The following is a 24,859-nucleotide window of genomic DNA, read 5'->3' on the forward strand; positions in this document are numbered from 1 at the left end:
CGGGTGCGTGTTATAGAGCGAAAAATATGGTAAATGGCGTTTCCGTGCACTGCTCTGGTTTGCCAGAAGCGGCTTAGTCATGCTCGCCACATGACCCAGAAGCTGTTCACCAGCTCCCTCGACCAATAAAGTGAGATGAGCGCCGCAACCCCAGAGTCGGTCACGACTGGACCTAATGGTCAGGGGTCCCTTTACCTTTACCTATGCTGAGAAGGAGTGATCGGTCCTCTAGGTCCTAGTCCAACAATCTACCTTCTACGCCACACTGTTGTGTGCTCTGCTCATGGGCTGATTCAGAACTCTCCACCACTACCATCCCCAAAATATCTGCAGCACTGAGCTCAAGGGAATCCAGTTTCCTCACCGACGGAGAAGGGTAAAGATATATGTAAAAACAAAGGTAAGGGGGTAAGAAAAACACAAGGAGTATTTTTATCTCCCCTCGGCAGCAATACAGAACTAGCAAGGACATTATGGGCATCTGGTGCCCCATGTGCATTGCTCTGTAAGCACATAAATCTACCACTGATCCCATTGGCACATTTCCCAAATGTTCATCTAATGTAATGAGAACTCTTACAGGGATAGTACTACTGATGCACATTGCTGAGCAAATGCATTGGTGCACTTTCTACTAGTTTTGGCTTACTCTGGTTCTTCACCACTGAGCAATAATATTCAAGTAAAAATGTTCAGAAGACATTGCATTGCCCGTCAAGAGATCTCTGTCAGCTAATACAGAATGCAGCAGCTTAGGCTTGACGAGAGCACAGAGGAGACACCATGTTACTCCAGTCTTAATGTGCTGGCTTCCAGTTTACTCCTGGTTTCACTTGAGGTGGTGGCTCTTACCTTTAAAGCCCCGAATGTCCTGGACCCTGCATACCTCCAGGATGGGAAAACTGTGGCCTCCCAGAAGTTGCAGGACAACTCCCAACATCCCTGACTGGAGTTGATGGGAATTGCAAAAAATCTTCTAGTGGGGCACAGGCTTTCCCTCACCTGCCCGATAGGTTCCTCTGGGCTCACTGGGGTTATCTGAGGAGGTTCACTCTGCAGAAATCCCTCAGTGGTAGGATCAAAGAAAGATGAATGTTGGGGAGCTCACACTATGGAATTTTCTAGACTCAAGAGTTCAGTTTGACACCACACATCTTAAGTTTCCGAGATCAGTTGAAAACGTTTCCAGTTTTGAAGGCATCTGTAAGTGCTTGCCAGTTAGGATTGTTTTAAGGGTTATTCTGTTTCGTGTTTCATGGTATTCACTTGTAATGGTTTTGAACCTTGCTAAATCTATCAGTCAGTCAATGACTGTCTGTGTGACATCTGAGGATTCTGTACCTGACATGCAAGTGATGGCAGCACACCACACAATAGCTCTACTGAAACTTTAGCGTTGAAAGGAAATGCTGGATAACAACTTGAGGATAAAATGTCCAGAAACCCATGCTTGCTATGTTCCATATTCTACAAAAAAAAATAAAAAATGGCAATGATGTTTATGGTTTGTGAGCAGAAAATGCAAAGGACCTGCAGCTCTTCTGCTCATGGTGTGCTTCTACCACAATCTGCAGTCTCAACATGCTGCACACTGTGACCAGGCCTAAACAGTATTTCACAGGTACTAAAAGACCAGCTGATCTAAATAAAGATGCAAAGGTTCTGCTTTATGCGTGTTTGAAAACATCACCATTTAATTTTCCCTGATTAGCCTGAAACTAAGTGTAAAACAAAATTCTACGTGCCTTTTCCTGTTCCTCCTGTCACTTTGAGGACATTACGGTTAGGGGAAATGAGCATGTAAATGAACTGACTTTTCTAACAATTATTCTACCACTGAGGTCCAGCACTGAGGGCCTTCTGGCAGTTCCCTCGCTGTGAGAAGCCAAGTTACAGGGAACTAGGCAGAGGACCTTCTCGGTAGTGGCACCCGCCCTGTGGAACACCCTCCCACCAGATGTCAAAGAGAACAACAACTACCAGACTTTTAGAAGGCATCTGAAGGCAGCCTGTTGAGGGAAGCTTTTAATATTTGATGGATTACTGTATTTTAATATTTTGTTGGAAGCTGCACAGAGTTTCTGGGGAAACCCAGCCAGATAGGCGGGGTATAAATTATAAATAATAAATTATTATTATTATTATGAACTTTCCTTCGTATTCTTGGAAACTTTTACAGGTAAATATCTTTATAATACTCATTTTAGAGATACCTCAGAAGTTATATAGTAAAGTCAAATCGTTCCTGTTATTCTCTGATCTAATGCTTTAATATTTTGTTTGTGCTTAGCATTGCTAAATTCAAGGTGAAGCTTGACAGAAGAGTTATCCTTATCATATTATTAAAATTGTGCAGTACAGCTGGGAAGTGCAGGGGAAAAGGCACTGATAATTGCATGACAAGGTACAAAGCTATACACAGAGCATATTTTACCGGGAGCTAAACCTATAGCACACCTTGTTCAATCTCTGCAATACATGCTTTATTCTAGATTTCCGCAATCTGCTCTAAAGTCTACAAAGTACTCCTATACATTTCCTCAAAAATATATGGAAAATATTTCATCTCTAGACTGTCAAAAGATTATGGTGCTGTTTCTTTTACAACATACTCAATAAATGTGTTGTATTATATAAACACTGATCAAAGCAAAGAGTCATGAGAGCATTCATGACACCAAGCATTCTAAATCCATAAATGTCAAAAAGTACCTTGCTATAAATCCCTTTCCATAATGTACTATATACAGTAATACAAAGAAGGATAGGGGAGAAAAGGAGGAGGTTGAAAAGGATCTAACATCTCTGCAACAATCTCCCTTTCCAAAGGCATGTTCAAGGTGCACGTGACCAGTGTCAAATCTCTTCCAACTGATACCCTAGACTAGAGCATCCTTCGACCAACCTGGTGCCTTCCAAATGTTGGACTACAACTCCCATTATCTTTCGCCAGCATAGCTTGATAATGATGGAAGGTATCGTGCAGCAACATCTGAAGGTTGTTGGCAAACGATACATTTGTCATCACTGCTTGATGAGCTAGGATAACCGTTCTTATTATGTTTCACAAACACACACACAAATCTAACAATACAATTTGTGGCATTGCCTTCAAGAACTGACATGTTGCCTTTCAGAACTAAACTGTAACTTAAAAAAGTGAGGTGTGTACTTACAAATTTTATTATATATTCACGTGGCCAAAATCCAGAACAAAGTTCTTGCTTGACTAATAACCATTCATTAATGTAAGGAAGTCTTTTGAAAGAGCAGAAATTTTCATTTACACTTTTTCTGCTCCTAATCCAACAAACTCAGGGTGTTGTCCATTGTTTAGCATTTTATTCCCACAAGAACCCTTGAAAGATGGTTAGGGTGAGAGATAGTGACTGGTCCAAGGTAACTCAATGAGGTTCATAGCTGAGTACAGAGTTGAAGAGGGATGACCCCAGTCCTGGTCTGGGATTCTAACTGCTGTGCATCACTGCCTCTAGAAATGGAGACTTACTCAATTCACTTATAAAAAAAGAAAGAAAGAAAGAAACTAAAGATTTTAAACTAGGACTGCAACATTTAAGGCAATTAATCATTTATATTAATCAATTAAAGTAACACATTTTGATAAACTAAAAATATGCCTCTGATTAATGGGTTCAATATTTTTTTTGGGGGGGGGGTTTAAATAAAAGTACCTATAATAACCGTATGAGTGCGTACAGGAGAAATACTTGTTCTAAGATTATTCTTTCTACATCTGTGTATCACCTTAAAACACAGAAAGTATACTTTTTTTGTTTAGAGGCATTTTTTTTCTTATTTACAAATGTATGCATACATTACACTGCATGAGTAAATTAATGAAAAAGTGCATTAATTCACCCGAGTACCCTAAATTAACAAATGATATGGAAGAACAGGATGTTCAGAGTTTTTTCCACACGAAAATCATGATAAAATCTTTCAGATCTGCTGGATATGATTTGAAACCTAGAGGGCTAGCTAGTCATCTCATGTATATCCCATGGTGTGCACACTGTTTAATTTCCTGAGGGAAGCATTCGGTGGATAGACTGGCAGCTTTTCTTCCCCTTTTTATTATCATCCTATGAGATATCTACAACTACATTTACCAGGAAGGGTAGTGACTGTTGTAGCTCACCTGTAATGGCATCTCTACCTCGGAGACTTTGGGCATGCTGCTGGCAAATGGGAACATATCAACCAATGTGTGCAGGCGTACAGGTTCTGTGTAAATAAATGTACTCTAAGTGACATCACAGCATTTGGGCACGCTGCGCACAGGAAATAGCCAAGTTTATCCCACACAACAAGTTTGCAGGAATTAAGCATGTAATGATAGGTAAAGGTAAAGGTACCCCTGCCCGTACGGGCCAGTCGTTTCCGACTCTAGGGTTGCGCGCTCATCTCGCTCAAGAGGCCGAGAGCCAGCGCTGTTCGAAGACACTTCCGGGTCACGTGGCCAGCGTGACGAAGCTGCAGCTGGCGAGCCGGCACCAGCGCAGTACATGGAAACGCCGTTACCTTCCCGCTATAAAGCGATACCTATTTATCTACTTGCACTTTGATGTGCTTTCGAACTGCTGGGTGGGCAGGAGCTGGGACCGAACGACAGGAGCTCACCCCGCCGCGGGGATTTGAACCGCCGACCATGCGATCAGCAAGTCCTAGGCACTGAGGTTTTACCCACAGCGCCACCCGCGTCCCAAATATGTAATGATATTTATGTCCAAAAAACTGTTCTCCCATAATCTCACTATTACTTTTGCAGATAGCCAAGGCCATATCACCAGTGAATCTAAATGCACAAGGCTGACAAGGAGACTTTTCTAAAAGGGGAGAGGATATGATGAGTGTGGGGACAACAGCCAGTCCTAGAGTTCTCTTCCTAAGAAACATAACCATACAGAGACACTCTAAGGCAGACAATCCATTCACACAAGGGTGTGGTCATGGCATACTTTATAAATAAAATGGCAGTGGATATGTAAATAAAAATAGCTGGTTTATGCCAAATTCCTTCTTCATGTGGTCCTATAGTGAAGTGCATGACGCAGAACTCTTCAGTAAGTCTTCTTTGTTCATTGAAATAAACACATGAATTAGTCAAGTCCATTAGCTCTGATGCACCTAATCACCATTCTTTTCACCCTTGTGAAGCTATGAGCATCCTGCTGTCAGGGACTGGCTGGACACTGAGGAATGGTGGCTGGATTCTGATGGGTGAGCACTGGGAGAAGGTGGGTTGGAGACTGACTTGTAAGAATGGATTAGTGATCTGGGGCAGCCTGTAACAGCCAGGAGATAAAAGTCAGAGATAGGAGAAGATGTAGGATTGGAGAGTGAAAAACAGGTTCAGCAGGAGGGGGAGATAGGTCAGGCTGGGGTAGAGTCAAGGACTCCACACCTCCTCCTCATCCTGTCCCCACCTCTCCTGCACCACTGTCTCCCAGGACCAGAAGAGAATTGAAGAGGGAGGGGCAGAAACGCATTATACCTACAGACGCAGTCTTTGCCTGCTTTTGCACAGCTCTGTTTGTGGAGATACATAAACCGAGGTTGGGGAAAGGTCTCTTTGTTGTGGCAACTGCCTCATCGGGTACACACTCAAGAGTAGCTGAGAGACGTACAAATGAGGGGCATGTCCTTTCCTAACTTGTAAGTGTACTTTTGACAATAATGAGTTAATTTCTCACTCTGAACATTCCTTGCCTGACAGCACCATGACATTCTAGGACCTTGGAAAAGCAGCTTTTCTGAAATGCCCAAGTTCATCCTCCGTTTCATGGAGGGTGACAGCAATGGCAATGGGCAAGTTATTACACTTGTACCCAAAGGCCCCCTTCACATGTTTTCTTTCAGAGGAAGAACACCTGAAGAGGGTTTGCAAGTAAAAAAGTACACTCCGGTTATCTGTATGAATCTGCCATTATATTTGGTAGATGCAAAACTCCAGCAGAACTAGGAACAGAAGTTGCAAAAATAATCTATTGCTCTCCATAGTAAATCCACATTATGTAACTACCTAAAAATGCTCAGTGCTCATGCTCCTTTTTTGCTAACCATTGAGCACACCCTTCTACACAACAGCTCTTCAAGTAACTATTGCTCCAGTCAATGACATACACAAGTAGTTTCCAGGAATATTACTGACAGTGAGCTACCAAATGTCTAATGCCCTTGAACACAGAGGATAATGTGCCAGTTTTGAGATACATCCAAGCTGACAATAAATCAGTATCACAGTTGCAACAATCTGAAGCAAAATACCTTGGAGGACTTGTTTTCTCTGCGAAAAAAAGTTACATTTTTTATGACAAATCAAACTGGGTAGTGATCAACATGTTCTTCAAAGCATCATGTATTTGTTAAACTGCACAGGCAATGTTATTGTTTTAATTACACCAATGCTGAAAATTTTGGTTTTGACCATTATACAAGTAGAGACTATGGAATCTGTCCATCAGGGCAGGGTGACTTGGAATAAAGGAAGACATTATGAACCCCTGCTCAACAGCATCACCAAGAGTCTCTGTGATTTTTCACCCCTGCAGTGATCTCTGAATAGACAGTTATCTGAGGCTTTGCTTCTGAATAAACACAAAGGACAGGAACTCTTCTTCACAATTCTGCATTCAGTTAGAATTGCCTGGCTTGTTTTTTGGCATGTTAAGTGCAAAGCTGCTAAGGAGATAGAACTGACTTCTAAGTCAGGCTTCTTTCTCCACTGGACAAATAATACTCCATTTTATGAAGCAGGCAAACTTTTATTGGTCTCAGATGACCAAAGTACGTGAAATTTACTCGCTTTGTTGTGCTGGTAACAATGGACTAGGAGTCCAAACATGCTCTCAATCTCCTCCCATCCTCTCTCAAAACCTCTTTACTGAATATGCTCTGAAACCCAGGACTTTGTGCAAGCCAGTAACATGTTACTGGCTAAGTTAGATTACCTTTATTACTTTTGTTTTAAAGTCAGTGTGCATTACTGTTGCTTTTTCTTTCCCCCTAACCATTAAGCTTTAAAATGCTTTCCACATGTAAAACTGTACCAGATGCAGCCAGTGCAGTGGGGCAACACTGCAGAGCTTCTCTTCTAACACCCATTGCAGCTGCCGCTTATCTGGCTGGTGTGGGGCAGGAGTGAAATAAGAGCTGCACATGCACACCAGTGAAGCTCCTGCCTGTGTGCTTACACAGCCCAGACCACACCATGCCCATGAGTCTGCCCTACCAGTGACGCCAGTCTTGGGAAGCCAACTCTACCACGCATCTCCACTGCAACTGACTTGATACTCCTGGACTGTATGGTTGCTAAAGCTACTCCTTGCACGATAAGGTTATTTTATAAGGATTTGTTAAGTTCTGTGTTCACAGGGCTATGGGAACCTATATCCAAAATTTCTCCCTTTATTATTTCCCCCTGGAGCTGGGCCGAAGGGACTTGTGCTGGTTGTCTAGAAGTCACAGTCCTTTAGCAGTTGAACAGTCTAGCATGAGGTTCATTCTGTCTGGTGGCAACCTACTGTAATTCTTCCCTCCCTCTCTTTTTTTTTGGGGGGGGGCGGAGAATCTTATACAGACATGGGAGTCTGCCTGTTAGGAATTGTCTCCCCCAATCACATAAGGCAACACAAGTATGTCTGGGAAGGTAAAGGTACCCCTAAAGGTAAAGGTACCCCTTGACAGACTCTAGGGTTGTGCGCTCATCTCACTCTAGAGGCCGGGAGCCAGCGCTGTCCGCAGACACTTCCGGGTCACGTGGCCAGCGTGAAGAAGCTGCTCCGGCGAACCGGCACACCAGAGCAGCACACGGAAACGCTGTTTACCTTCCCGCTATAAAGTGGTACCTATTTATCTACTTGCACTTAAGGATGCTTTCGAACTGCTAGGTGGGCAGGAACTGGGACCGAACAACGGGAGCTCACCCCGCCGCGGGGATCTGAACTGCCGACCATGCGATCGGCAAGTCCTAGGCGCTGAGGTTTTACCCACAGCGCCACCCGCGTCCCCATGTCTGGGAAACAGGCATGTAAAATCTTGTACAAATCAAATTGCTACATAGAACTGAGAGTATGTTCTGAATAAGATGTTCTGGGTAAAATATTGTACTGTACATTGTGATTTGTTCCCCCACATATGACCCCTTTGTTTTAGATATCTGTATGCTTGATCATGCAAGCTGCTTTATGCAGGACATTAATTTGAGTGTTATGTGTCTGCGCATATATATATATTTATATCCTTATGAACTTATTTCAAGATTCCGTTTTTGATGATAGCCAGAACGACAACATTTTTTGGTCCATCAAACTCTGCTGTACAATTACATGAATTTACTTTTAATAAATTACCATCTTTGCATATATCAGTCAAACCACAAAGGCTAAATACTTGCAAACAAAATGCATTATTAATTTAATTGTCACAGCCTATTTAGCTAACTTCCATTAGTATTTGCTATAATACACAATGTATAAAAGAACAGAATCAAATTCAAACCATAAAGAAGCAGCTGATTTAATGGGCCTAGATAATGGGTTTGGGGTTTTGTTTTTTGCAGAACTGTAGCCAAAAAAACTAGTGTTCTAACAGGGCAAGAAGAAATGGGAAGCTTTGCTCAAGATTACACAGGTATGGGAATGCTATACTATGAAGCTGGATAGATCAAACAACATTCCGCTATATAATGTACCTGAATGTTCGCAATGTTAAAAAAAATCCAGATTTTTTAAGTCTATGCATTTTCCTGTAAGGCAGTCTAGTACAATATCTTCTGAGTGCCTTCTTTGAAAAACACCTTCCCTCAACAAAGGCTGAGAAGAAGCTCTTAAGAAAATGTTTTCTCTGTGTATTTGTTGTGTGTGGGAAGGGGAGGACACAAAAAAACTGTTAGGTGGCTTCTGTGTGTATTTTTTTGCAGGTAGGGGCTTGTGAAGCATGGGGTGTGTTTGTGTTTGGGGTGCTTGGGGATTTGGGGGCCCCAAGATACATTCCTTTCAAACTGGAGAGCGGGGGAAGCTCCATTTTAAAATGGAGGAATGAAGTGGGGGAAATATGTTTTGCGTTGCACAGAGGTTTCCCTACCGGAGCAAACAAGTACTTGGAGAGAAAGGCTTTATTTATGGCTGCAGAGAAAATGGGAGAGGGAAGATTTGGGGGGGGGGGTTATGTCTCCCTACTTGGAATTTTCAACATATTTTTTTTACTGTCTCCAGGGCTGCTTTGTAACTTGTCCGGGTTGCTCTCTTCTCACTAGCTTTCAATTAAAAAAAAAGTGGGGGCAAGTTCCATTTTATCAGGGTTTGCTTTAAAATACATTTCATCCTTGGAAGGTCACAACGCAATCCTAGCCTCTATTCAGAAGTAAGTCCAGCTGAAAGCGATGGCATCTTCTCCAAGGTAAATAGGATTAGGACAGCAACCCTAGTTGTGAAGTCATGGTTCAGATCACTTCTCAGCCATGAATTTTAGCCACACCACTTTCTGCCTTAGCATCCTATTACCGCATTGCAGGGCTGTTGTGATGCTTACATTATAATGTATTAATATTTTTATTATTAGGTGAAACACTTTACACAAAATGAATTAATAACATATAAAATAAATAATTATAAAAATGCCAGTCTCTTGCTTCTGTGTTTACATGTCTGGGTTTATGTGCAGGCCTTCAGTGTTTGTGTGAAAACACTGTGTGTGTGTGTGAGAGAGAGAGAGAGAGAGTGAGAGTGAGAGAGAGATTGAAGTGTGTGAGGGTTTGTGGGGGGGGTGCATGCACAAAGGGTGTCTGAAAGAGATTGTGCTTGCACTGACCAGACCCTGTTCACCAGAGAGCTGCTTGGCTGAATATGGAGCTGAATTTGAATCAGCCATATCCAAATCTCTTAAATGGAAGGCTTAAAAAAAATGCTTAGTCCGGTTCAACCTCTTGATTAAGTGTTTCTTCAAGCCAATCAAAAACTTCCAGAAAGGACAATTGCAAAAAAGGTGAGCATTTCAACAATCCACGTACTGCTCAAATCTATGCCATCACCAGCAAGGGACTGCTAGTGGGAAATTAAATTGTGGCTGCAGGCCTGCCAGAACTATTCAGCTTTACAGAATATTAAGGGGAAATGCCACATTTTCCATGATAAGAATTGCCAACAGGAAAAACTTCACTTCGATAAACATGTTTGGATCTGCTTTGTGTGTTCTTTTAAACAAATAAAAAATAAAAGCACATATCTGTCACATCCATCACTAGTTCAGGTAAGGTTTAAGTGCAAAATGTTGGTGTCCTGATTTGCTTCTAAGGCCACATGGGTTTAAAATTTGGACGAAGAAGAACATCACCATCATGTTATTTTACTGCAAACTAGTACTTACTGATCTAGTCAAAACGCTTTGAAGTAGTATGGGAGACAGAGAGGAGAAACAGGATCACCCAGAAGGACTTCCAAAAAAAAAAGAAAAGAAATCAGCAGCCTAACTCCATACCACTAGAGATTAAAACACTCCTTTATTTTATTTTTTTATCTGAGGTGACACCTAAAAATCATATCTCCTAGGCTCAGATAGTATATCTGAATACCTACAGTGTGATTCTTTATGGTACACATAGTCACAAGGGTGGCATAAGTGACTTCTATATAGTATTTATGATAATTATACAGTAACTGTACCTCACTAGAAATATATATTTCTAGTGCGCTGGAAATGAAATAAAACATGAGAAGAAAGTGCTGCAGAATCTAATTCTGCTTCCAGAACAGCCATCCTTTATAAAGCAAACTCCTCTAGGTCTAACAGGGTACACCTGTTGTTTCATGCAAGCAGTGAGTTCCCCCTTCTCACTTTGTACTTAGCTCAAGATCTTTCTGATATAAAATTATAAATAGTGGCTAGGGAAAAGTTTTTCACCCTCTCGCATAACACTAGAACTCTCGTTGGAATGGCGGAAGATTCAGCTGATATAAAAGGGACTAGAAGATAACTAATGACATACTGACTATTTTTAAAGTATCCAGAGATCAACTTGGAAATAAAAAAATAATCCACTCTGGGGAAACTGGGACAGTAAAGAACTGACTAATCCAGTGGCACTTTGAGGGTATCAATAACTTTATCTGTAATGTCAGCCTTATTAATCGTGTTTGCTTATGACTTCCCATCAAAAAGATAAAAGCAAAGAGGGATCTTTTTTGTGAATCAACAGCTTGTTACAAGAAGAAAAAAAGACAAAAATGGCTAAATCTTTTAACTGAAAGAGATAAACAGCTTCAGATATTAGTATATCTCTCAATAAAAAGTGAACATCAAAATTCCCTGATAACAAATACTCAAGGCAGTCAACGTTAACTGTAATGATGAATTTAGTAGGAAGAAAGTCCCACAATGTTATTAGATTCAAAAACCCTAACTAAAAAAAACCAAAGGGTTCACACTTTACCCCACAAGTTTTCATAAACTTTGTTCATTGCCCATGGTTAGTTACAGAATTAGCTAGAAGTTGATGACCACCATGGTAGGGGAATTTCAAGCAATTTGTTCCTTCCTTTCTCTGTGTAGCAAAGCCATCCCATAAACAACACCTGGGGTTAAAATGGTCAAAGACTTGTGCCTCCACCAATTAGTTGGTGGTGCAAAAGAAACCAAGTAAAGTGCCAATGTGGGAATATGAGGAAAACACCTGCTGAAAACTTCCCTGTTCTGCCAAGTCTATGCAGGCAGTTAAGAGTACACCCCCCACAATGGTCTGCTGATGTATTCATTTATTTGCTTTTAACTTGTTTTTACTGTCTGGTTTTATGTTTTTATATTGTTGGAAATATCTGGAGCTGCTGCACTTCCGGGGTTGGCGCGATCTGGGAATGGCGGATTCCCTCCGAGCTCCGGAGGGAATCGGCTCAGCGGGGGACGGGTCTTTGCCGTGCCGGCGACACGGGGACCCTTAAAACCGCAGACGCGGAAGCCTGCGGACTGAAGACTCGGTGGGTGCCGTAAGCGCCCCCCCTGATTCGCAAAGAGCCTTTTTAAAGGCTGCGGATGGGATACGGGGGGCGGCGTGGCACTGAGAGTCCATCGCTACCCCCGCTGAGCGAAGCCGCGAGCCATGACCGGAGAGCGCTGACTTCCTTCCTTGAAATTCGGCCGAAAAGAACAACCCGTGAGTAAATTGGAATCGGACTCTAAGATTTTCCTATTTGAATTTGAGACGATCGGGGGGTGTGCTAAAAGGAAGTCCGCACCCCCCCCTTGCAGACGAACTAAAGCAACGACGTACGAACTAAGCTGGAGAGTTTACCCTGCAAAGGGTGAGTTTAAAAGGGCTGTAACTCCCAAGATTGGGCAAAAAAGTAATTGTGTGCAGGAGAGTGAAGTTTTGGAGGTTTCTTCTTTTTGCTGTAAACAACCCTCCCCCCCGGGCCCGGGAGCGTCCTATTTGGAAGCCTGTAAGCACAGAATTTGACAGCTGTCAAAGCTGTCAAATAGACAGTCTACAGGAAAAAATCGCTACATAAGATCCCTCTGGAATAAAAGGTGTTACAATTGAACTTAAATTGTTGGAAACAAAGTAATAAAAATAAGAAAGAGGATTGTTGGAGAAAACAAAGTTAAGTAATCAGATTCCCTCTAGGGGAAACTTTGTGGAATTACAATGGCTGTGGATGGAAAGATACTGGAGCAAATCGAAAGGATGTTTCAACTGGTGGGAACCTTACAAGAGCATATTTCGGAAATGAGTAAACATATGATGACCTTGACTACTGAAACAAGTAGTCCTGTTGATTGTAAGGAGGATTGGAAGGAGAAAGAACCCACAGCTGAACTTGAAATGATAATCAAAGAAAAGGAGACAAAACAACAGAAAGAGAAAGTAAAGCTAAATGCTGACCAGAATTTGACATCTGTGGAATATAAGCAAGGAGACTATTGGATTGAATCTACTACAAATCTACGAAAGATGCAAAAGATGAAAGTGGAGGCCCTGGAAGCTTATGGAATGCAAGAATTTAAAATAAAGAAATATAATTGGGGCCTCCACATTGACTTTGACTCTGACTATGATTTGAAAGATCCATGCCTTGTGGAAATTCCTCAGCAGCTCTACTTAAGAGACTATGGATGGATTGTGATAGACCTCTTTCGAGATTTGATGACTGACACAAAGGATTACCAACAAGACCGGCGGAGAGGGACTGTGATAGACTTGAGAGCCTCGGACGTGTGGGACCCAGGCTAAGAACTGACATTGTGGACATGTATTGGGAAGGGACGCAAACCGGGGATGGGAGGGAGGGAAAGATGTAATTTTAACAACACTCAGGATAATGGAAATTAATTAATAGGACCGATATTAAAGACAAAATGGGAAATCGAGGGAAGGGAACTGAGGTCCAACTTAGAACAACGGTTTTTATTTTTAAAAGGGCTATTATTGGGAAGGTTAGGATGTTGAGAAACGACAATTTGCTGATATAACTTTGGGAATAGGGATGCAAGGGAGGGGGTGGGGGGAAGTCAGGGACCAGGGTTATGAAAATAAGTGGGTTTTTTTGAAACTTTATATTCTTTTTGTTTTTGTGTCTTTTTTGTCTGTTTGTCTTTCTGTTTGTTTGTCTATAAAAAATGTGAAAACCCAATAAAAATTTTATTAAAAAAAAGGAAATATCTGTGATAGATTTTTATGATACAGCGGTATATAAATATTTTTATTAAAAAAATTAAATAAATGGCCAGCTGAGCCCGATGGGAGTATTCCAAGGGGGCAGCAGGTTGGCAAAGGTGGCTTCAGACCTTGAAATCTTAAATAGGAGCAAATGTTGATTGATGCGGTTATATCAGATGAACAGATGAGTGGGGGGTGTCAAACAATAACTTTATTTAAAGAATTCTGGCAGTGTGAGGGGATTTGACTAGGTGATCTGTAAAATCCCCTCCACCTTCTAATGAAAGTATTCAGTCCTATTAACAATGAATCCTCTGTCAACACCTATAACTTTTTGTGGTGTTGTCAAGTGGCTGTGTTATACTGTTCCTAACACAGAGATGGCAAGCATCTTAATAGTATTCTGCCTTCTCATCTCAAGCCATGTTTTGCCATAGAGTAATAATATATTACACCTGGAGTGATGGGAGAGCAAGAAAGAGGCTTATCTTACACACACACACACACACACACACACACACACACACACACGGCCATAGCAGCTATTTGGACAAGTGAGTAACAGGTCAAAATTATGTCTACGTACCATTACTACCTCTGCTTTTGCATGCACACAGAAACAAACAAGGATGCAGCTCTTGTGTAACATTTCCAGAACAGTTTTTAACCTATAGTTTGATTTGTGTATCAACAGAGCCGTAAAATAGTTACTTTACCTTTCCTTCGGTGTGCCAACTCCGTGTTTTCCAAGTAAGTGAGTATTTAGGTGCTTCTTCATTACAAACGCCACCCTGAAAAACAAAATTAGTTTTTTGTTATCTTTCCGGCTTAGAGAACTTATTTCCCCTAAATATTACGTATTCGCAATATTACATACCCTGGAAATTTTGCAGGGCTACAGCCTAACAGCACAGTACAGGGGAGGTACCAAAAGACAATGCAAAAATCCTGAATACACAAACACAGTTTTATTTCTTTATACAAAATAAATACACACACTGCCCAAGGATGAGATTTTTGTTTTCCCCTCAGGCTCTTGCTATGCAAGAAATATTAAGAACATGGTTAGCGCTCTGCAACCACATGTGCTGAGTTCACCAAAGGATATATCAGAGTAGTATTAGTAACAATTTCATTTGTTTTGCTAGAAGCCATAACAAAGGTAAAAGCATTCAGAGTTGAGCCACAAATTTGGCTCTTACAGCCAATGCAAAGAGAGGAGCACACAATGTAACATAATTTTCCTTAATCAAAAGCAAAAAAGCACACAAACTCACTTGATATAACAAAAAAAAATCCCTGTGGCTAAATTCAGACATATATTTTTCACATGGATCTTTATATAGGGGATAGTGGTTAATGTAGTGAACACTGTATTCTATAACAGTTTTACAAAACACACTGAAAGGCTGTTCCAAGAGTAGTTTCTGATAGTGGCCAACCAGAAAGGTAGAGGGCATTAACATGGAGTCTTAATTCTTTAAAAGCAAATCCTACCAAAGTAATTAACTTCAAATAGTTAGCTTTCTCCTGGTTCGTCTTAATACAGGGGTACAACCTAGACAATGGACCGTTAACATATCAGTCAAATAAGCTCTCTCACACAAACAAAAACCGTATCCACAATTTACATGTTGACTGGATCGTAATCAACTCACTATCACATTCTCTAGCAAGTGTATGTTTTGCAATAACGTGCTTTTGAGTATTGAAGGGTGAGCTATGAAATATGCAAACCAGAACGAGCATTCCATCACGGAAATTTAAGAGCCGAACTTGTATTCAAGCCAGGATAGAAGGCCAAACCATTTATGCATGGGCATTGCAGCAGGAATGCTAACAAGTAGGACCAAAACTTTCTTCAGAAAGCAGTTTTGAACATTCTCCAACTCTTGGACTGATGATTGGCAGAGACCTTAAAGTTCTACAATATATAATATTGGGAGGCGGGAAGAGAGAACAACCTTAGGCAATAAAATGTTAAGGGCTGGAGCTTTGTATAAAAAGAGCTTTAGGATCGCTCATACAATATGACTTGCATTAATAAGAATAGCATCCTAGTGAATTAGGAATTAGCAGTGAAATGGACCCCTGAATAACAAAAAAGTTTGTCATATAGGGTTGTTAGAAATTGCTCAGTTAAATGTGAGAGATCTCTTACCCAAATACAACTACTTTAGTTTTAGTAAAATTAATGTGAAACTGTTCTTTCTCACAAAGGTTAGCCAGCAGGTCCACCTGCTTTTACAAACCACCCATGGTAACAAAATATAACCATAAAACCTGCACAAAGGAGGATACCGAGCTTTCCATTTCCTATGGACGTGGAGGCACACATCCAGTTTCCCAAGCAACTTAGCCAGACTTAAAACATAAAAGCTGGAAAGGAGGGATCCCAAAACACACCCCTGTCTGACTCCCTTCATTGCTGAGATTGGGTCTGTTAAAAGACCATTCCTTCCTACTCTTGTTTTTGAAGTAGGATCTTGATACAGATACCAAGGGCATGCAATTTGCCCCACAGGTAGTTTCTGTCTCTCGAATCAAAAGCATGTGCTGGCTGGGGCCATCAGATGGTGCAAGGCTGACAAAAGCTGCTCTCAGCATAAGTATCATACCAAGCCATGATGGGAGGTCTTTGCACACTTTCACATCACTATCCGCCTGCCCACCACTTGGTCAAGAAATGGAAGCTTCCTTGTTCAAGTAGGGGACAGATCACTGGATCAAGAATGAACAAAAGGCCCCCTTTTCTCCAAAGGTCTGGCACACCGAGTGGGGTGGGGTGCAGAATAGAGCTCTGTTATTCCTTCTGGGGAAGCTTATACCCATTGGCACACCCATCACACTGTGAAAAAGCACGTTCTAAGTCCTTCTCGGGAGAGGGTTTTTGTTTTGCTTTGAATCCTACAGATATTTGGCGACAAGCTTGCTAGGAATAAAAAGGCAAGAAAGCACAACCCATATTTGCAGATAACTCGGAACCAAGACATATGCATTGTGGAAGGATAAGAATCCAAAGAACAGAGGTGGATTGGGATGGTGGGTTGTGCTGCTTAGTTCTCCTATAACTGGTTAATTGTGGGCAGCTCTACACATTTTCGCAACTGATGCTTCCTGGAGCAAATACAGAAAGCTTAGCTGCCATGCACGCAAACACCCGTGAACACACCACTGAAACCTTGGCCTAACCCAGGCATAGGCAAACTCGGCCTTCCTGATGTTTTAGGACTACAACTCCCATCATCCCTAGCTAACAGGACCAGTGGTCAGGGATGATGGGAATTGTAGTCCCAAAACATCTGGAGGGCCGAGTTTGCCTATGACTGTCCTAACCAATATGTGCATCCGGACCCAACTGTGTCCATCTCAGGTGTTGCTGACTGCTAGCCAGAATCAAGAGAAAAATGAAGGATACTAGTGAACACAAAATAAACTCCTCCCATGTGGCTAATAAGAGATGTGCCATTTCAATTTCAAAGAAATCTTCTTGGTTTAACTGTTGTTTTCTTTGAAATGTAAAACTGCAGTTGGAAGATTTTGCTTGGAAATGCTACCACTGTCGGGGCCCAGGGGGATAGCAGAGAGAGACAATAATATGTAATATTTGATCACTCCTTGACTACAGGCATTGAACAGGGATTTGGCACTAATGGTGCCAGAATATTTAAAAACGAAAAGAACATAATACCTAGCATTATGTCGTATGTTAAAAAACAATGGGCTTTCATTTAATTTTGTAACAACTAACTGTAACATATAGGTGATTATTCAATATACTTTCACTGTTAATGCCTTTACATCAATTTAATTATGTCATGTGATCACTTCAAGAATATAGATATCAGAGAGGCTTCAAACTAAAATGGCATCTTTGATAACCAAAAGAGAGAGAGAGAGAAAGAGAAAGAAATTACTGCTCTTACTTTCAGTGTGAAAAGGGCTTGCAAACATTTTTGTTAATTATGTATTACAGCTGTCCTTCATAAAGTTAATTACTAATAGCTGAAAGGCACTGGAAGCCTATTTGCATATGTACATGAAAGGCATGACATATGCAAAAATATGATTTTAATTAGCATTCCATGATATGACGGGCTACAAATCAAGCTGGCATATTATAAGATTTTTAACATTAAATGCTGAATTCATTTGGACATGCTTCCACTAATGGACAGTGCAAGAACTGTAAAATACTGTAGGATTATGGCATATATGAGCCACAAAAGCCAAGAAACAGTATATTTTCTGTTACATATATGGTAATGTCTCATCTCCACGTCTGATCTACTTTGGGCATATTCGCATTATTACAGAAAATCTCTATTTTGTGCAGCCTTCAGGGTGTAAGAATATAACTCTGTATGTTTAAAATGATAGCGACTTCATTATTTTTTATAAAAAGAAACACATTAAAATACAATTGATTCTTCCTTTTTCATATTTGAGTGATATATATATGGACAATGCAGCATCTCAAATTCAGAATAATCTATTGCAGTATCATCATGGTGACTATGCCAGTGTCACAAAAATTATTGTATATACGGAAAATGATAGTACTGACATAAAATCCGCATTCCTAATAAGAGTACAAGGCATTCCAAATTTAATGCCATTGCTTTTGGGCAGAAAGCAGAACCATCTCAATATACACATTTGAAATTAGCAATAGTCTTGTTTTTGTAAATCAGAAACCTCCCTCCTAGTTGATTATCAGAAAGAAAAATAAAATTAAGGTACAAATATACAAGGAGTCTATCAACAAAAAGGCCAATAAGCCAGAGCTTATGTATGTACTTAACATTATGTCAAATGCAATACCTAATTAAAAATATCTAGAAAGATTCACTACTCCCTCCCCCCTGGAAAAAGCCAACAGTTAAGCATAAACATGCCTTTACAGTTCAAGGCAGGAGAAATACCTTTATTTGAGAATGAAATATACATGTCGGAGGGGGGTGTATCTATGCTACTTCAAGCTGACTTTGATACTGGAAATTCCCCCTTCCTCATAATAATCCTTGTATAACACATGCTGGGAGGAAAGATGGGAAACCACACCAAATATTATCCTGCTACTGCAGAAACGTTAACGTTTTGCAGATGCAATTCTTTAAAAGGCCTGACAAAAGACCAGGACGGCCCTGTCATTAGGCAGGGTGAAGTGGCTGCTTCAGGCAGCAGATTTTGGGTGTCATGAAAGGGCAGCAAATTGTTAATTATTCAGTTTATGGTTCCAGTATTTTTACTGCCACAAAGGGTGAGAGAGGCTTGTGGGACTGTCTGCCTCAGGTGATTAAATAACTTGGCTGGCCTTGAATACTGTGCACCTTGACTTGCGGGAGAGGGGGCACCATTTGCTGCTCCACCTCAGGCAGCACCATGGCTTGGGCTTCAAATGACTCCTTCACATGCAGTCCTGTGCTGGGAATTTGAGGCATTTGGAAGAAGCTCCTGAGTTCCCTTATCATTAGCACTAGGCACAGTCACCATAATCTACTCAAGGAAAGTTTCAAGCACATGTTGTTGTGGTTTAGTTGTTTAGTCGTGTCCGACTCTTCGTGACCCCATAGACCAGAGCATGCCAGGCACTCCTGTCTTCCACTGCCTCCTGCAATTTGGTCAGATTCATGCTGGTGGCTTCGAGAACACTATCCAACCATCTCGTCCTCTGTCGTCCCCTTCTCCTTGTGCCCTCCATCTTTCCCAACATCAGGGTCTTTTCCAGGGAGTCTTCTCTTCAGCTTCAGGATCTGTCCTTCCAGTGAACACATAACTGGCATTAATATAAAAAAAATCAGAAGTACAGCAGTACCTCGGGTTAAGTACTTAATTTGTTCCGGAGGTCCGTTCTTAACCTGAAACTGTTCTTAACCTGAAGCACCACTTTAGCTAATGGGGCCTCTTGCTGCTGCCACACCGCCGGAGCACAATTTCTGTTCTCATCCTGAAGCAAAGTTCTTAACTTGAAGCACTATTTCTGGGTTAGCAGAGTCTGTAACCTAAAGTGTATGTCACCTGAAGCGTATGTAACCTGAGGTACCACTGTAGTATTGCACAGCACCAACAGAAAAGATGGCCAGGGTGGGATGCCCTGAACAGGTAGGATGATGGGAAGGAGGAAGAGGAACCCGGCGAGGAGCATAGATGGGACTGGGGCACACTGGGGCAAACTGGAGATGGGGAAGGAAGTACTCACAGGATGTCAGAGGATGGTGAGGGGATGGGGGTCAATGCAAAGGATCAGAGGGGCCCCTGTCTCTACGAACACGGTGGCGTAGAGAGCAGCAGGATGGGTGCCCTAGGAGGCTGAGGCAGGTAAGGACTCACAGCCTGGCTTCCTAGCTGGCCAGGTGGGGCTCGCTAGCTCTGGGAGGAGGGGTGTGATTCCTCAGCTGGAGTAGGCTTGGAAAAGGTGAGGGTTGCATGCCTTATCAACCCCCGATGCTGCAATCAGCATGGAAGGTATAAAAAGGAGGTAGCGCTGAGGTGCTGGGTCTGCTCAACTACCCATGTGGATGGACCTTGGCTTGGCTGCTCCATGGCCTCTACAGGACAGTGCTTTGGGTTTGCCTCTGGACTGGAGTTTCCTGGGCTTTGGACTTTGTATATATGGTTTCCTGACTACTGAACTTGAAAGTGGACATACTGACTTGCCACCAGGTAGGGTTAGGGGTTCAGGACATGGTGGTGTTTGTAGTGTAAAATCAGACAATCGCCAGAAATTGCCACCACTGCAAATGAATGACCCAGTTTCATAAAGACAACCAAAAATGCCATGTTTACATATATTATTTTACATCCAAGAGGTTTTCCTCCACCTCCTATGCCATCACCTTCAGCACAGTAAGTGCAGGTTGGTATATAAGAGACAATTGTACTAAATCTGTTCAGAAACATTAAAAAATAAAGTAGTTTTCAGTATAGCCATAAACCAGCAGCACATTCCTTAAATACCAAGAAATAAAACAAAATATCCATAGCCGGCTCCTACAAACTTAAACTCTGCAAACAAAGGTTACCCAAGTAAACGATATTGGTCACATTCTATTTACAAAATCCATTGTTGAGTTAGAGAGACGTTTGGCCCTCTTTCTTTGGATTACACAGCTGCTGGAGTAGAAGAAACAGATCAGGAAATCTCTCTATCTTTGTTTGGCTTTTTCTCTTTAAAACAAACACACACAAAGAAAAATGACCTAGAAATCTGATCTGCTGACATAATCACTTTAAACAGGAAAAGTAATCAATGGTGTACCTCCGTCATACCACTTATTAATATGTATATAAAAACAGTGCCTCTCTAGACATTGCAAGTGGCATTTAGCTCTGTTCATCTACTTTCATTTTCTTTACTCAGTCCTCACACCTTGGGCCAGTAGGAACAGAGGAACCCCCTGGAGTGAATTTATTTGAAGGCTCCCTGAGCAAAAAGCGGGGCCTGAGTCTGAATCCTAATCCTAATTTATCTTAAGAGCACTTAATGAACACATGGAAGTTTTCCATGAAGCTCATATGCTTAGCTGGCTGTCAACAGATAGAATCTGAATAGGTAATACAGACTAATATAGCAAATGTCTACCTTTCCATAACAAGTATAAATAAGATCAAGCATATGAAGCTAGTAGATTTGAAGAATTGCAGCCCAAATTTTAGCAGGGGGTGGGGTAGTGTGATATTTTAACATGTCTTCAACACAATTCCAAATTATGTCCTTTTAATAAGTTCTACTGGATTTAATGATGCATCTATTTACAAATGGGGAGCATGTTTGTAAATTGTCACTAGACTTCTCAGGTTCTGAAGCATAGCAGCAGGTATGGTGTCCTTTTTTCCCTTCCTCCATTAAATAAAATCTTTAAGACTGAGAGAACAAACATCACATATGGAGGGGAAATGTGCAGGTATGATTCCTAAAAGCAGGCATTTCTCTGGCCCACCATAACTTTCATCAGCAACTTTCATTACACTGGGGACAAACAATATGAGTGTCTATAAAACACTAATACAATTGAAAAGGAACAGTGCTGACTTGCTTTTAGTAATAGAAACCAAGCTCTGTTAACCAGGAAATGCCCATACTGTATGAACAATTCTATGCAAATACTATGCAAGTAGAAAATCTACTGTATAATCCAAAACACTGAAGCTCAAAAGTTATACCTTGGTACCAGCTACTCCATGGAGAATTCTAAGTGATCAATCTGTATTACATATTTTGAACTGACTAGCAACAGAACTTGCTGATGAAACTTGTCTGACCTCTGAAATCATCCTCAAAACAAGGGCTAGTTAGCAACATTGGTTTACAAAACCACATTCTCCTTATAGTACTGCCAACATTGGAATTTTGTTTTAGAATAACTTGACACTGGTAAGTTAACCTTTAGCAAGACTGTTTGTAAAGCTAGAAAAGGGATGTTTTTAATGGATTAATTTTTTCCTCTACTACTTCAAAACATTTAAGGGAGAGTTGTAGTTCCAATCCTGAATAGCAATTAAACCTGTCAATCCATTTAGCAAAAATACTTTTATCTTCTCATTCTTTGCAACCATGCACAAAAGCACAAAGCAAGCCTTTTAACTGATACACATTATGATACATATTAATATGTGGAGTGGTGATGAGAATTCATATGAGTAGCTTTGACAAGGAATCCAAAAGTGATTACCAAACATAAATGCAGCCCATAATGTTTTAGAAGCAGCGTAGGTTATCATTAAAAGCAAACTGATCTAGAAATAAGGACCACTGAGTTTAACAGCAATGACTTAACAATGGAAATACATCCACTGTGTAGAATTTAACTCTCAGAAGCAGAATTTGATGTTTTTTATAATAAAAAAAACCTGCATGCCTCCTCACGGAAAGAGCATTCCATAACTGTGTTATTTAATCAGTTTTGACTTCCCACTGCTTTTAAAGATAGTTTGGTAGCAAGCTGAAGTTCACATGAAGGTGTGAATGATATGGCAGAAGGCAACATTTTGGAATGTAGAAACATTGGAGGGAACCTTTCTGTACCTTCCATGCACTGTGTAGACTTATGTGGAGTATCTGTCAGTGCCCCAGACTCCCATTTCAGCAAAATGATGGACAACAGGTTTGTTGATGTGCTGTTCAATGACCTGCATCAATCTTCAGAATAATTTACTGTCTATATCGGACAGATCATTATGGATGAGTTGCTCACTATCAATCAATCAGCTCTGCTCTTCCTGCATATTCCTATATCTATCATTCAAAAAAGGGAGAACTGTCTCTCAAGATGCTTCCATTGCTGTGTCTGTGACATCAATATGTGCTGTTCAAGATGTAAGAGAATTATTAGACCTGCATGATCAAATGGAAAGGATGGTCCAGACTGCTTCTTTTTTCTATTCTGGCAGAAGATAATGTCCTGGTCTCTGGATAGTCAAACGTAGAAACTGAAGTAGTTTCATATAAATCCATTAAAATAAGGAAACGAACTCTGTATGAACTCTTACAAGGCAAGTCTGATAGGGAAGTTTTTTGGAGGAAGCCTTCTCTATAGTGGGGTCAAGGCTTTTGAAATCACTGCAATGAGAAATCAGATGGACTCCTCCTGTTATACCACACTATACTATAACAATTAGAGCAGGGGTCGGCAAGGTTTATCTCGCCTGGGCCAGTTCACTCCAGTGGAGATCCCTCCGTGGGCCGGATAGCACCCGAGCCTGCAATTTCCGGTGTCTGCACAGACGCATTTTCTAGCATCTGCGCATGCATGATTTCTGGTGCCGCGGAAGCGAGTCCCACGCAGTGCTGCACTGGTTTAGAACGGCGCACGGGGACTCACAGAGCGGGCAGCTCGAGGGCCAGTTAAATGACCCCCGTGGGCTGCTTGTGCCCCATGGGCATTAGGTTGCCGACCCCTGAATTAGAGGTTTCCGCTGCCAAGTGGCACCAACTATTTGTGTGCCAATGTTCAGGGAGCTGAAGTACTAAGTTGCACTAGTATGCAACATAACTATGTAATTACGTTTCTAATTATCTGTTTTTACTGCCATCCAAACATCTGTACACCATCACCTTTAACAAGTGTTTGGTAATCTAACAGCTGCAAAAAGTACTTTAAAAATCCCAGTGCTTTTTGCATCTGTGCTATCACCTCTCAGCTCTCCACAATCTAGACTTTGTTTTTCATAAGTTGTGAAATGCAACCTTAGGCTTAGATTTTACAGAGAGCCTTGCTTCAAAAACAGATTAACATCAACTTCCAATAGTATGACAGTACCTGAGAGCATGGCTCTTCTTTGGCAATGCCAAATAAGGGTGTTTTAGCGCTTACAGAAGGAATTGTGTTTACAGCCCACTAAACAGTGGCACTACAAATTTCATAGCCAAGATACATATAGCAAAACTTTCTACAATTACTCCATAGTATATTCGTTGTGATAAAATCAACCCCTATCCAATCTATCAGGCACCACCCTTTCTTTTCATTCTTGTCTTCTGTACCCTCTTAGCAGTAAGTGTCATCACTTAGACATCCGCAAAACCACTAAGAGGGGTTTGTTAAAATTTCCAACATACAAAAATCACATTTCTAACTGGGAGGGCTTCTCACAATAGTACAACTAGAATAAGGAGTGAGAGGTCAGTATAAAGGCTTGTTTCCCAGCACCCGGGCACAGTATCAAAAAGGCATGATTTGTGCATCTTCAACCACACACTTCATAAGCCATTAACTAGCCTGGGATGAGTATAGTTGGCTTACATTCTGAGTGTATCACACATGGAAACATGGGCTTTTTCATGTATGAGCTGTGATCTACAGTCCACAGTGAATGACAGAATTATTAAAAATATTGTTATTAATTACCCACCCACCATCTAGGGCAAGTAAAAACATATTAAATGCATGGGGGAATCTTGTGTTTTCTAAAGAAATTCAGTAACCCTGGGATCCCAACTTTGCCTGGAAGCTGATCAAATAAACTTCCCTACCTACTTTGATCTGCCAGCATCAAGAGCCCTTATGCCTTATTCTTGCCAGGAGGCACATACACATATCTCTTAATTTTGGACTACATGGTCCATGATCTTTGTGGGATAGACAGGTGTTTTCGCAAGGGTATTTGTAGCATTGTTTTGCCACAATGGAAATTATTACAGTGGCAAAGCAAAAGGAGTCAGAAGACATGGAATAGCACTCTCACATG

General features: G+C 41.2%; 1 protein-coding gene across 1 annotated transcript in view; it reads right to left on the minus strand.

Moving 5' to 3' along the window:
• ZNF407 (zinc finger protein 407) overlaps positions 1–24,859 on the minus strand; it is a 355,845-nt gene that overhangs the window by 197,304 nt on the left and 133,682 nt on the right. The window contains exon 4 of the mRNA XM_082235255.1: positions 14,386–14,460. Within this exon, the coding sequence (XP_082091381.1) occupies positions 14,386–14,460 (75 nt within the window). The remainder of the gene's footprint in view (positions 1–14,385; positions 14,461–24,859) is intronic.

The sequence above is a fragment of the Podarcis vaucheri genome, assembly GCF_965113315.1.
Source record: "Podarcis vaucheri genome assembly, chromosome: 8".
In the NCBI taxonomy this organism is placed as follows: domain Eukaryota; kingdom Metazoa; phylum Chordata; class Lepidosauria; order Squamata; family Lacertidae; genus Podarcis; species Podarcis vaucheri.